This window comes from Apium graveolens, chromosome 11, assembly GCF_009905375.1.
Source record: "Apium graveolens cultivar Ventura chromosome 11, ASM990537v1, whole genome shotgun sequence".
Lineage (NCBI taxonomy): Eukaryota > Viridiplantae > Streptophyta > Magnoliopsida > Apiales > Apiaceae > Apium > Apium graveolens.
This window is the reverse complement of record NC_133657.1, coordinates 77,125,414-77,138,969: the sequence shown is the minus strand read 5'-3', so window position 1 is coordinate 77,138,969 and position 13,556 is coordinate 77,125,414. Positions and strand designations below refer to the sequence as shown.

At 33.8% G+C, this 13,556-nt stretch overlaps 1 protein-coding gene across 1 annotated transcript; it reads left to right on the top strand.

The window, feature by feature from the left end:
- Positions 1–11,536: 11,536 nt before the first annotated feature.
- On the top strand, positions 11,537–12,775 carry LOC141695622 (protein FAR1-RELATED SEQUENCE 5-like). Its single transcript, XM_074499855.1, has one exon. It carries the CDS (start codon positions 11,537–11,539, stop codon positions 12,773–12,775), a length of 1,239 nt encoding a protein of 412 aa, XP_074355956.1.
- The last annotated feature ends 781 nt before the right edge of the window (positions 12,776–13,556 follow it).

The following is a 13,556-nucleotide window of genomic DNA, read 5'->3' as shown; positions in this document are numbered from 1 at the left end:
GCACTCTCGTCAGAGATAGAATACGTCCTGAAGGGAACTTCAGATCCACGTTTCCAACTCCATGTACTTGAGCAGCACTAGCATTCCCATCTTCATAGTCAGGCTATGACTCTGTTGATAAGATACAAATAAACTAATATCAGCACAAATATGTACATTAGCTCCAGTATCTATCAACCATTCATTTGACAGATAGGTAGAAAATATCACAGGGTTGTAGGATACATACCGGTCAACGTTGGTTTCAGAAGCCGTAGCCTCACCAACAACCATGTTCACTACAGGCTCACTTGCGGTTCCAAGCACAACATTTGCTTGTGCTACCTCGGTTTTCTTCGCTTTCTTCGTAGGGCAGTCCTTACTCCAGTGCCCAACCTGCCCACAAGACCAGCATGGTTTGTTTGCCTTGGGTTTCTTGGCCTTGTCCTTGTCACTCTTAGGTTTATTACTATTAGCTTTCTTAGCAAAAGCCTTCCTCTTTTGTCCTACAGTTGCTATGTTTACCTTCGAGGTACCGTGTTCAGTTGGCATCACATGTCCCTGTTTGGACTTGTGTTGTTCTTGTACCGAGATGTCCAGCATAAGGTTGGTCCAGGTGATCTCTCCTTTCTGTCTTTTCAGGGAGAGAGAGAACTCTTCCCAAGACTTCGGGAGTTTTTCAATCACACTCATCACCTTGAACTTCTCCGGGAGATTCATTCCAGACTCCTTCAAAGCATGCACTATCATCTCGAACTCATGCACCTGCTCAGTCATGGACTTATTGTCCACCAGCTTGAACTCGAGGAACCTTGCCACAGAATACTTTTCTAGACCTTGTGAGTCAGTATTATGTGTCTGGTCCAGCTTCTCCCATAATGGTTTTGCAGAGTAGGCATCAGAAGAATAGACATCAAAAAAAGTGTTTGTAGTGCCGCAAGAATGCCGCTCTAGCCACTCATCCATTCTCAGCCCACTTCGCAAAAGCCTTAAACTGTGTCAGCCTTCTCTTGATCCACTACTGATTTCTCATATTCCACAACCGGCCACAGACCCTTTATAGTCAACCACAGCTTCATCCTTTTCTGCCAGCGAGGAAAAGCCAATGGCCACCGTTGAAATTTCTCCGGTAAACCGGTTAGTTCAACAGCCTGTGGGAAACTATAGGTGGTCCAATCAATGGCCCCAGCAGTTACCACCGAACTGCTACCACCACCAACGATAACCTCACTTTCGTTAACCATTATGCTAAATTCTAAATAACTAATAATCTCTTCAAGAATGTTGAGAATCTCACTAATAAGTATAGCAACATAGAGGCAAGTGTATAAAGAATTTAACAAGTTTAGGCCAAGACCACAGTTAACAAAACAAAACATGCAGGTAAACAAAATCAGTAACTGAAATAACGTAGAGAGAAAGAAAGATGTACCCGAAACCATAGCTTTCAACAGTGACTGAAATAAAGGTTTACAGATACAAAATGCCAAGAAAATGATTACAGCTGAGTCACCAGGCCTTGCTCGACAGTCCTGGCTGCTCTTGAAGAGATTATTACCCCCTACCTGCTGCGTTTGGGATGTGCGCAATATCTCCACCAGGATTAAAACAGCTCAGAGTTATGTTAACAGCAGCAACAAAACCTCCACTTCGACCAGCACCTCAGTCGCCGGAAAATATCAGCACTTCAGTTCTTGTGGGAGAGAAATGCAGAGAGGTTGAAGAGAAGAGATGAGAATGTAGTGTGTTGTATTTTTTTTATTCATTCAGTTTAGCCTCTATTTATAGGAGAGGAAAAATGAAACTGTCAACACACTTAATGTCTGAATTAAACTGCTTCATTAATAAAAAATAAAACTGATCAGATTTTGAATTCATTAATGAAAAAATCAAAACTGATCAGCTTTTGAATTTAAATTATTTGTAACAGCTTTTCACATTAACACCCACATTATTATCAAAACTTAAGTTAAGTTCTGATTTAACTCATCAGTACTTAAGTTCTGATTCTGATATCAGAACTTGTTAAGTTCTAATTTTATTCATCAGTTCTTAAGTTCTGATTCTAATATCAGAACTTGTTACAGATCAGATTATTTGCTTCTCAAATAAATAAAATCCTCGCCCAGGTCGCCTCGCGTACGCGAGACGCCGAGACATTCGCCCAAATCGCCCTTCGACCCGACCCGGTCCGGTCCGGTGCGGTGCGTGGCGGGGCGGGGCGCGCGCGCGTGTGTGTGTGTGCGCGTGAAGCACACAACAACACAATGGACCATCACACACCTTAGTAGTTGTATACTACTCATGTGGGTAATACCATATAAAGCACACAACCCCCTTTATTTATTTCAATGTGGGACAAACATTCTCAAATTTTCCAAGCTTTTCCAAGCTACTTTCAACTCTCATTTCATATGGATTTCATTAAGAAAATTCTTAAAACCATACATGAAAATTTAAGTTCAAATATCATTGAACAATTTCCAATCATTAGATTTTAGGATTAACATCAAGAACATAATTAAATTAAGCTCTAAAATCCTAATTTTCTAACATGGTATGCGAGGAACTTATTATTTCCATTACAATAACCTTATTAACCATGTCGGACAACAAAATGTCTTCCTTTATATCCTCATCCTTCATAGTGTATGATCTATTTAGTGCCTCCTATTATCACCTTAATGCTTCAGAAGAGTTGGTTATTAACATTTTATTGAGGATAGAGGGAGGTCATGTTTACTTTTAATCTTTTAAATATTAATTAAGAATAAACAAGCAAACATCATAAAGATAACTTCTAATATTTTTCAAGCTATGTATCAAGCTAGGTATTATACATTTTATCATGTTAATGAGCATCTGCAACCATAATAGTTAAAATGGTTAGCTAAATCATTATCATCTAAAATTTTGTTTTGTTGAATCTGTAAGGTAATTTGCTCCACTGATATTAGCTATATTGATTAGCTATATTCAAAATAGTATGCTATATATATTTTCAAATTATTTTATATATATATAATTTCACATGTTAAAATAAATGTAAATATTTAATTAAATACAAGTAAAAACAAAATATTTATTTAATGAAAAAATATTGAATATATAATTATATAATTATAATAAGACACTTATATGTGTTAAAAACATATACTTAGATGTATAATAAAATTTTATACTTATACTATATTATATTTTATTATATTATATTATATTACATTAGATTTATTAGGATTTTATAAATATGTAATGTTTATTAAAATAATTAATAATTTGGTTAATAAGAAAATCATATCTTGACACTTAATATAACATAAAGTTAAAATATTAAATATGAAATAAATTTTTTAAAATATATATATAATATAAATATAATATGAATATAAGTATGTATTGATGTGCAAAACTAGGTTAAAATATAGCACAAAGTGCATAAAGTTGACATAAAGATGATATCTAATTTTTTGCTAACAGAGTAGTATATTTTTAGCTAATATTTATATAATTGTGCTAATATGTATATAATTGTGCCACCTAGACATTTTAGCTAACAGGTGGTGATGGTTGGAGGTATTATTTCCATAACTAACAATTCTACACTAATTTTCAAATTTTAATATAACATTGAGTTTTTCAAACAGACTTAAGATTAGACTGCTTAAATAGGATCACATGGCTTATCCCTCTCGACAAGACATGACCTAAAAGAGTTAGGCTTCGTTTGGTATTACTGTTACAGACAGGTACAAGCTTTTTGCTGAAAAGCTATCAAAAAGATGTTTGGTAAATTCTAAAAGCTGATGTGTAGAAAAGCGTTTTTGATCTAAAAACTGTTGTTAACAAAAGCATGTCCCTCATATTTTTGGAAAAAGCTGTTTTCAGGTTTTAAAGGAAGTAGTTATCAGTTTCACCATCAAACCTTCTCAAAAAATATTACTTTTATATATTATATCTCAAATTATGCATAAATTAAAAAAATACAACATTTTTTCCACCGGTACTTTTTCTCACAGCACAACAGTTTTTAACAGTACTCCCAAACGGAGTCTTACCAAGTTATTTACTCGTAAAAGAGTGATGATATATCGTATATACTCATATACGTATTACACTATTTTAGTTTTAAGAAAGAATTAAAACCAGTGGAGCTTATTTTCCCCTATGGGGTGGGATACGGGGATCATCATCGCCCCTCCCTCAGTCCATCACGGATTATAGGCTCCCTTTTCATAAACAAATGATCAGACTAAAACACTTAATGTACTGGGTTTTTATATGCAAACAGGGAATTTAAGTCTGATTGTTCTTACGTCCCACTCGGGCATGGTCGGCCTGCTCATAGATTCAGGAGTCCTCCTTTAACCATTTCTTTATTGACTAGTTTATTTAAAGACTGATTGTATGCCCAGGCTCAATTATAAATATACATAACGTCATATTTTAAATTTAAAGACACAATCTATATATCCGATATTCTAATTAATTAGACAAATGGGAAAGTCTCTTATATAATTGAGACAGACCATTTACGAATGAGACGTACAATGAGAAAGTCTCAATTAATTTATAGAATATAAATTACCGAAAAATAAATGCAGTAATAAGGAAATTAAACAATGCAGAACACCAAGAGTTTTCACTTGGTTCAGCCCCTACATCTAGTCTATGGCCTACATCAAAGTCCTCATGCCAACCAGCATAGAAAATATATTATATCAACTTCAATAAAAGAACTTACAATCTTTTCCTTGATTACAAGAGATAACCTAAGAGAAACCTTTCCCTAGCACACTTACTACGTAGCACACCTGCTATATCCTAGCCCACTGGCTACCTTGGCTATTCTTCCGAAATCAAGCCCTTGCCACCCGACACAAGTTGATATGAATAGACGTTACGAAGAACAAATATGAAAATTACAACTCAATCTATAATCTTGCTCGACTGGATATTTCAAAGAAGAATGGAGAACAAGAGTGATATTTCAGATGAAGAATAAGGCGAGTAAACATTCTTTTTCAAATCTTAATATACGAGTTGTATTTATAGGCATAAGTTCTAACAAATTTGATTTTCAATCAGGAGATAAGATAGATAAGATTGAAACTGTTTTGTTTGAAAATAATTTGAATAAGTCATTTAAGAGTAATCTGTTAGTTTATTTCAAAGATATAAACCAGGTAAAAAATAAGTGTTGAATAGTTCAAACAAGGTTTATCAGGTAGGGTTTGTTTGAGATAAGGTAGAAGTAGTTTATCCAATCAAACAAGATATACATAAACCCTAACAAATTATCTTCATCGAAACTGCATTCTCGAAAATCATGTTGCTATGTTCTCGGTTAAATGTCTGAGATAAGATCATCATAAACCTGTAAGCTAATAATATCTTGTGTGGCCACTTAACATAGAACAAAGAAAGAAGACTACTAATAGGTCATTACTTGTCCGCATGTTTGGATAGCAGTGAACTTGAGTTCTGATCAGATGGACCATGGAGGGCAGACAACTAGTAACCTTATTCATCCTTCACTACGTACAGGAAACTAGTACTCATCCTCCACTACATACTATCTAAACCAAAAGAGTTGTGTGATCTTTACTCTTCTAATTGACAGTATAAAAAGAAATTGTTTTGAGATCCAAATTCAAACATTCTATATAAATCATTTAACAATACCTCGACATTTTGACGCGATTTTAAAAAATTTACTTTAATTTCTAATTTTAATTATGAGAATATTTCTAGTAAAATAAAACTCTGTATATATATTGGGGAGGTGCAAAAGAGAATTCGAAATGTTTTTACAGAACTGGGCCCTTTCTAACTTTTTGTATCTATGTCGGGAGAAAGGTGACGGTTTACACTATACACAACGATGATGACATGTTGTAAGTAAACTTTAATTACCGACTTTAATCATTATTCATCAACCAAACCAAAAATCATCAGTTATTATATATATCAAAATTCATATTAAAATAAAAGTTTGTCTTGTGTGTAAAAGAGCACACATTTATTATTTTAAGCTATTTTTATGAAATGGTTTCTTGTCGGTAGTCAAATTCCTATTTTACACACATGAGACTGCATTATCGATAATAAATAAAAATTATCAAAATTTGATACCTTACATCCACTAGTCCAGTTGTTGCCAATGCTGTGCACTTCACCAATTCCCATGTTCGTACGTTGATCACGAATTTCAGTAGACTGATATGACATGTCATAGATTTTATATAGTATCATCCAAGAACAAAGAAAGAAGATTATATTATATCTTAGTTGATCGCATCTTCCGAAATACGCAGAATGTGAATCTTTTGGATTCGGCGGTAAACGGCTAAAACCTCTCTTATAATGATGAGAATATACATATTATTTGATAATCACAATTTTTTATAACAATAAGCTAGGTATCTAGAAATAATTAAAATTATTTTAACCAATTTACCGTAAGTATACATGAACTCTAATTCTCCATTACGTGCTGGGACTTTCTAAATTTTCAAAAACCCTAAAAAAGTTAATTATTATTTAAGATCAAATTTGGTCCGTTCAACAAACAAAACAAAAAAAATCAAAATAAGCAGAAATGAGGGAGCATTTTAAATTGCATGTAATTACATTTAAAAAAATATATTTATATCTATGATAATGGTACATATTTCTTCTTGTTATTTAACAAATTTGCAGATAAAGAATTGTTTGAAAAAGAAACAGTTTAATAAAACACAACTAAGAAAAGTTTTTAGCTAACATACTTAATTTAAAAAAAGAATGGAAAAAGGGAAAAAGGTCATTGAAAACTTTGTAAATTAGTATTCCCTAAAGAGGTGTTCCAGTTTTTTTAATAGATCATTAGTTATAATCGTACACAATTTGATCTAATTTTACATTACTCAATATTTTTCCAAACCAATGTTGTCGTATATAAGACAAAGTAGATGTAGACAAAAAGTAGATGTGCAATCGAATAGGTTGACCCTTTACGTATTATATATTAAGAAGTAAGAAGGAAAATTTATCATTTATCAAATTGAAATAACTAAACACCTATTATAGAAAAACGAGAGACTTTGGCCCGCGCTACGCACACTTATCATCCAATATTTTAAAAACGTACAAAAATAAAAAATCGTCCTTCTAATTATATTATCAGATAACAAAAAATATATAGATGCACCGTATTCTTTCTTATAAATGAAAAGAATCGCAATACCGTATTATGAAATGGTCACCCTCTTAATAACGAACAATTAAAAAGCATATAGATGCACTAAACAAACATGATCGTGACATGCAAAAGAAAACTACATGAACTATTACTTGGTAAAACACTTGAATAAATATTCAAGGATTTTCTTCTCCAAAAAATTTTGAGCGTTAAGCAAAATGTGTACTAAGATTTTTTAATGGTTATATGTGTTCTTAAGGATTGTAAGAAGAGACCTTACTAAAAATCGATAAAATCGATAAACTTTGTTAAGTAGTATAACATGTATAATACCTCATTTATCTTGCTTAACAGGTATAGGTACTTGCAAAAATGTTGAATCTGAATAAGTAACAACAATTTGATATAATCTAAGTATGTATTGGCTGCAGACTAACATTGCTTATCCTGCGAGCACCCGCTTCCGTTTTTATATATTTGAGAAACTAATGATCAGTGTAAAACATGTGCGATGCACAAACTTTATTTTATATATTTTTTTGTAAAAAAATAATTCGAATTGAATACTTAAACTTTTCACTTAATTTTTTTAAATAGTATGATTCCATAATAAATATATTAATACATATATATTTATATTTTTAATTAGATATATTTTTTAAAAAATTATATAATTGAATGAACGATATACTTTTATTTATATTTATTCGTGTACACAAAAAATATTATTATTTAATTAAAAATTAAGTTTAGCTCATAATTATATAAGAGAGGCTGGCTAACGGCCTACCTTTGCACTGAATTCAGCTGAATGATAAATATATAAAAAAACGTAGTTTAGTTTATGGTCAATTACTATACTAAATGTTATAAATAGAAACTTGAAATATAAGTTTTATTTACGTATGCCATCCGTTTAAACATTTGAATTAAAAAATGTTTATATTCAATACCAAAATTTCTTATTTCTTCCAGAGGCCAAGTTTCTCAATGCCATATAGAGTTAAATGAACAATACATATTTTTAAATTTGTGTTGAACGACTTTGCACAGCCAAACCAACTTTTTCCTGCAAACTTCATATTTAGCCAAAACTAAAATGTTCTCGGTTACAAAAATGTGTTCCTCATATCTAATTTTGCAATAACTTCAGCACCATATTTTACCACCTAAAGCAAATGCAGTTCTTCGTCTTACAACAAACCTTCATTTAACTCTTGATAATGGGGGGTCAAAACCCATGTCAAGGTTCAAGATTTCTCATCCTTCTTATTGGTTCATCCGGAATAGCGATCATGTTTATGAATTTACAATCAATGTAGATCATTTAAGTTTCCAAGTATTTTCTTTATTCGCTATACATATCTAACTTTACATCTGCTCGGTCAATAAATGCACGAACATGTCTCACATGCATGAACAAAATATTTAAGTGATAATACATAATGCTAACACATAATTACAATCTATGTTAGTCAAACCAAATGTGAAACATACAATACAATGAAATCTTTTAGAGATAACGTTGCGCAAAATTCAGTTCCCTGGGTTCAGTAATGAAGGTGAATAGGTTTGATGTCAAAGAGAATCGTGACTATTGTAGAAATATCAATTATCTAAGATTTTACATAGGTACCCTATTCTAAAAAGAATAAAAATGTTCTGAAAAATAATTAGAACCTAGAGATGTTTGCTCGAATATATAAATGACTCAAACTACCTCTTTATTTTATTAACTTATCACTGTATATACAACAATTATTCTTAAGACTTGAAAGTAACAAAGAATCATCTATCATACACTTTGCACTACCATTTTCTCTCTGCCGATGCTCTACAACTTTATAGTCTTCGTCATAGAGAGATTTGGTCAAGCACACATTTCCCACCTTTGTTTGCCTGAACGTCGGCCATCAACTTTGCTACTTCTATTCCAATCAGTTTGTTTTTGTTGCTGCTTCAAGTCCTGAATTTCAAGATTATATTGTTATTTTCTAAACAAATTAGAGAACAATACCTGCTTTCTCTCCCCCGGCTTGTGCAATGTACTTCTCCAGATAAAGTTTGATACATTTAATTATTTCTTCTTATCCATGGAAAGAAAATTCTACGACTTCATCAATGCGATCAACACCACTAAATCAAGATTGCCAGGATGGTTTTCCACCGGTTCAAGAACTATGTCTTTTGACTGATCCCTTGTGCGGAAAAGGAAGGCACTGACTGCACTTCTCCGAGCTTCACTCGTATAGATTTTGTTCCTCTCGCAAAAAAATGCATATGCAGTGATAATAAAGAAAATAACCCTCTGTTAGACTTCTTTGCCCAATCAAACAGCTGGTATATCTTCATAACAGCTTGAGAACCAAGTGGCGCAACATCTCCACCTGTCATCATTGCATAATCAAGCCTAGACTTGCGATCTAGCTCTCTTGCAGCCACTATCTTGGTTGTCGGGCTTGCTAAATGCTGAATTTTTTTCTGAAAAGAGGGATGTAAAATTATTTTCCCAAAAGCATTCCCACTTTTTGTAGTAAAAGCACTATTATCATCATATAAGAGGGTGCTAAAGAGAAACATACATGACACCTACAAATCTCCTATCAAATTAAAATATTTATACATTACATCTCTATTTGTAAAAAGTGCTTTAATAATAAAACTAAATTGATATATGATTCTAGTATATGTCATCTTAGATCTTAAACCTTATCGTAAACATGATCGAGCCTAGTTTTGATACAAATTAGTTTAGCATCTCCAACATTAAGCTTTACATTATTATTTATAATAACTCAACAGTTCTTCGTTGTTATCATTCATACCCAACTATGAAAATAGCTTCACTACTATCAAGACCTACCAAAGTAGCAGCCTGACTAAAATAATAACTTAGACATTTATCATTACAATATAGTTGGTCCTTATTAATTTTCTAAACATTCTTAATTTTAGAATATTAAATAAAATTTCTAGTGCGTCAACCTTGACCATCCCATTTATTATATTATAGCAAAATAGTAGGTTGGCTACTGTTATTACATGTGGTCAACGGATGTACACAGTCGCACCCTCTGAGATCTTCAGCAGTCCCGCTACCATCCCTTCTAAAACATGAGCATCTTTTAATTGAATTTCAGATAGAGATTTTGGGATAGTCATACCTTAAGCAATATTATTGTTCTTTAGTTTTTACAAAGGATAGGATATTGGCGTTTGGTCCAATTTTTTTTTGGGAAACATCGTCAAATGCAAAAAGCTTATAAACAGTTCAAAAAATGCAAAAGTCATATGTTGGAAGGGGACCAATCTGTAGCAACTGTTTGCTATTATTAGGTTGTTAACAAACAGTTTAAGGGCCGTTGGATGGGGGATTAACGGGTGAGATGGTACCTGGACCGCGGAAAGTTTCAGCGGTTGGTCTGGACGGACCGCGGAAAATTTCCGCGGTTGGGTGCTGTCCCCTTATCCCCAGCATCCCAACATCACCTCATTTCACCACAAAAACACCAAAATTTTGTAGAAAAATTCTACTCTCTCCAAGTTTACATTTTAGGAGATTTTGGGACATTTTCATCAAGAACTTCAAGTTGTTTTGTCAATTCAAGGTATATTTCTTGTCTTAAATTTCTCATTTTCATGGCGGATAAATTATTTGCTCGCATGTTTCGTCATAAACGTCAAAATGAAAAAAAAGAGGCTATTGATTGTAGTTTACATCTTGATAGTTTAAATAGTAGTGAAGAACCTAAAACCCCTGTATATGTTGAAGATGATGATTTTGTAGATAGAAATGAGCAATTTATTAATTTAGATGACGATTTGGTTGATGTTGAAGATGAAAGTGATGGAAATGAGGTTGAAAATGAGGTCAAAAATGATAGTGATAATGTTGAGGGCGAGGATGAAATTGATAATGTAGAGGATGCAAATTTGTATGAAAATGTTGATGGGGGGGGAGTTCCATATTTGAATCAAATTTTTCAAAGTGTGGATGAGGCCGGTCATTTTTTTAGGGCTTATGCTTTACGAAATGGATTTGCGATTAAAATTCAAGCTAGCCATCATAATAAATACAACGAGATATATGGTCGTTTATATGTTTATAGGCTTTATGGAAAAAGTGTCGTCGCCGAGAGTAGTCAAAATAAACGGCGTAGAGAGGTTCTTCCTAAAAGCGAGTGCAAGGTGAGGATGTATGTCAATTATCAAAAGAAAAAACGTCACTGGGAGGTAACTAGCCTTGAATTGGTACAAAACCACGGTCTTGTTTCCCCTAGTAAGATGAATTTGGTACAATGAGAAAGACATGTCAACACCGTGACCCGTAGTTTGATAAAAACGCTTTATGGTTCGGGGGTTCGTAATTGTCAAGTGATGAATGTGATTGGTAACATTCATGGAGGTAATGACAAAGTTGGTTTCAATGTTCAACATGTTAGGAATGTGTTAAGAGACGAGAGGATGAAAAGGTTTGAGATTAGTGACGCCCAAGTGGGGTTGGACTTGTTGCATAGGTTGAATGAAGAAAGTGGTTCTAAATATTTTATTAGGACCGAAGTCGATGAAGAGAATCGCTTGAAGTGTCTAGTATGGATTGATCCGAGATGTATAATGGCTTACCAAAATTTTGGCGATGTTATGGCTTTTGATACCACTTATCGGACAAATAGGTATGCAATGCCATTTATCCCATTTACCGGAGTCAATCATCATTATCAATCGGTAATTTTCGGGTTTGCATTGATGCGGGATGAACACGCGTCGACTTTTGAGTGGATTCTTCGTACTTGGCTTGAAGGTCTGGGGAATAATCCTCCATTGACTATAATCATGGATCAAGATCAAGCCATGGCAAGCGCTATTGCGGTTGTACTCCCGAATACTACCCATTTATTGTGTTCTTGGCACATTAGTCAAAAATTCCCGGAGAAATTAGCTCATTATTATTCGGCTTTTCCGGAATTCAAGACGGACTTCAATAATTGCATTTATAAATCTCTCACCGAATGTGTTTTTGAAGCTAGATGGGCGTCGTTTGTGGAAAAGTATCACTTGCAAGATCATAAATGGTTAAAGGGGTTATATGAGTTGAAGCACAAGTGGATTCCTGCATATACTAGAAACAAATTTTCGGCGTTTCAAAATAGTACATCGAGGAGTGAGGGGATGAATTCTTTCTTTGATAAGTATGTGAGTTCGGCAACGGGTTTGAAGGAATTCATTGAAAATGCCCAAAAAGCATTGGCAAGGCAATTCATGAGGGAGAAGGAAGAAGATTATGTCACCATTAATCTAAAACGTCCCATGAAATTGCATACCACATTGGAGTATCATGCTTCTTGTATCTACACTAAGGAAATGTTTAGAAGATTTCAAGATGAATTGGTCGAGTCTTCAAAATACTTTGTTGAAAAAGACCGACGAGCTAGTGAAGAAGGGGAGAGAATGGGGGATGTTTATACGTACTATAGTTGTTATAGGCCCATGTCCGAGCCTACGAGAAGAAATGTTTATTTTGTGGCATTCGAGAAAGCAAGCTCTTTGGGAATGTGTACGTGTAGAATGCTTGAACATTCGGGGCTACCTTGTAGACCTATTGGCGGTCTTCACTAAGAAACGGGTTTCGGAAATTCCCCCGTATTACATAAACCGGAGGTGGACAATGCATGCCAATAGAGTTGACGGTGTGTTGCCTTACAATTTGGATGTTGGACAAAGTCATGAGATGAACTCAACCGATCGATTTAATAGCATGACAATGTTAACCATGAATTTTTGTCAAAGTAGCATTGCATCCAAGGAACGGTATGATTATGCCGTTGGAGTGATGAATCGAGAAATACCAATTCTCAAAAAAATGAGCGTTGATGGAATTAAATCTTACGAAAGCAATTCGCAAGCTCCAAATGCAAGTGCTCATGAAGAAACAATTCTTGACCCTATTATGTCCCAAACTAAAGGGAGGAAGAAGGACGTTCGTTTCAAAAGTCCAATAGAATCAATTGGTAAAAAGGAGAAGCCGCCAAGAAGGTGCACTTATTGTCAAATGGAAGACCATGATAAAAGGAAGTGTGCTAGTAGACTAGAAGATCTTAAAAATGTTCAAGAATCGCAATATAATTAGTGGTGTACCATTTTGTAACCGAATGTTGTAATCTTTAAATGGATTTCAATTTTAAGTGTTTAACATTGCTTTCTTTTTTGTTATGTTTTATTGTCATATAATTGCCAATTATTGTCATATAATTGTGTTTTATTGTGATAGGTAACATGACTAGCGAGTATAGTGGTGAGAACAACTCCGATCATAGTTGTGATTCGGTTTCCCACGTTAGCAACACATTCTCGGACTCCCTACCAAGCGACTCGTGGTATGAGGACAATGATGAGGAAG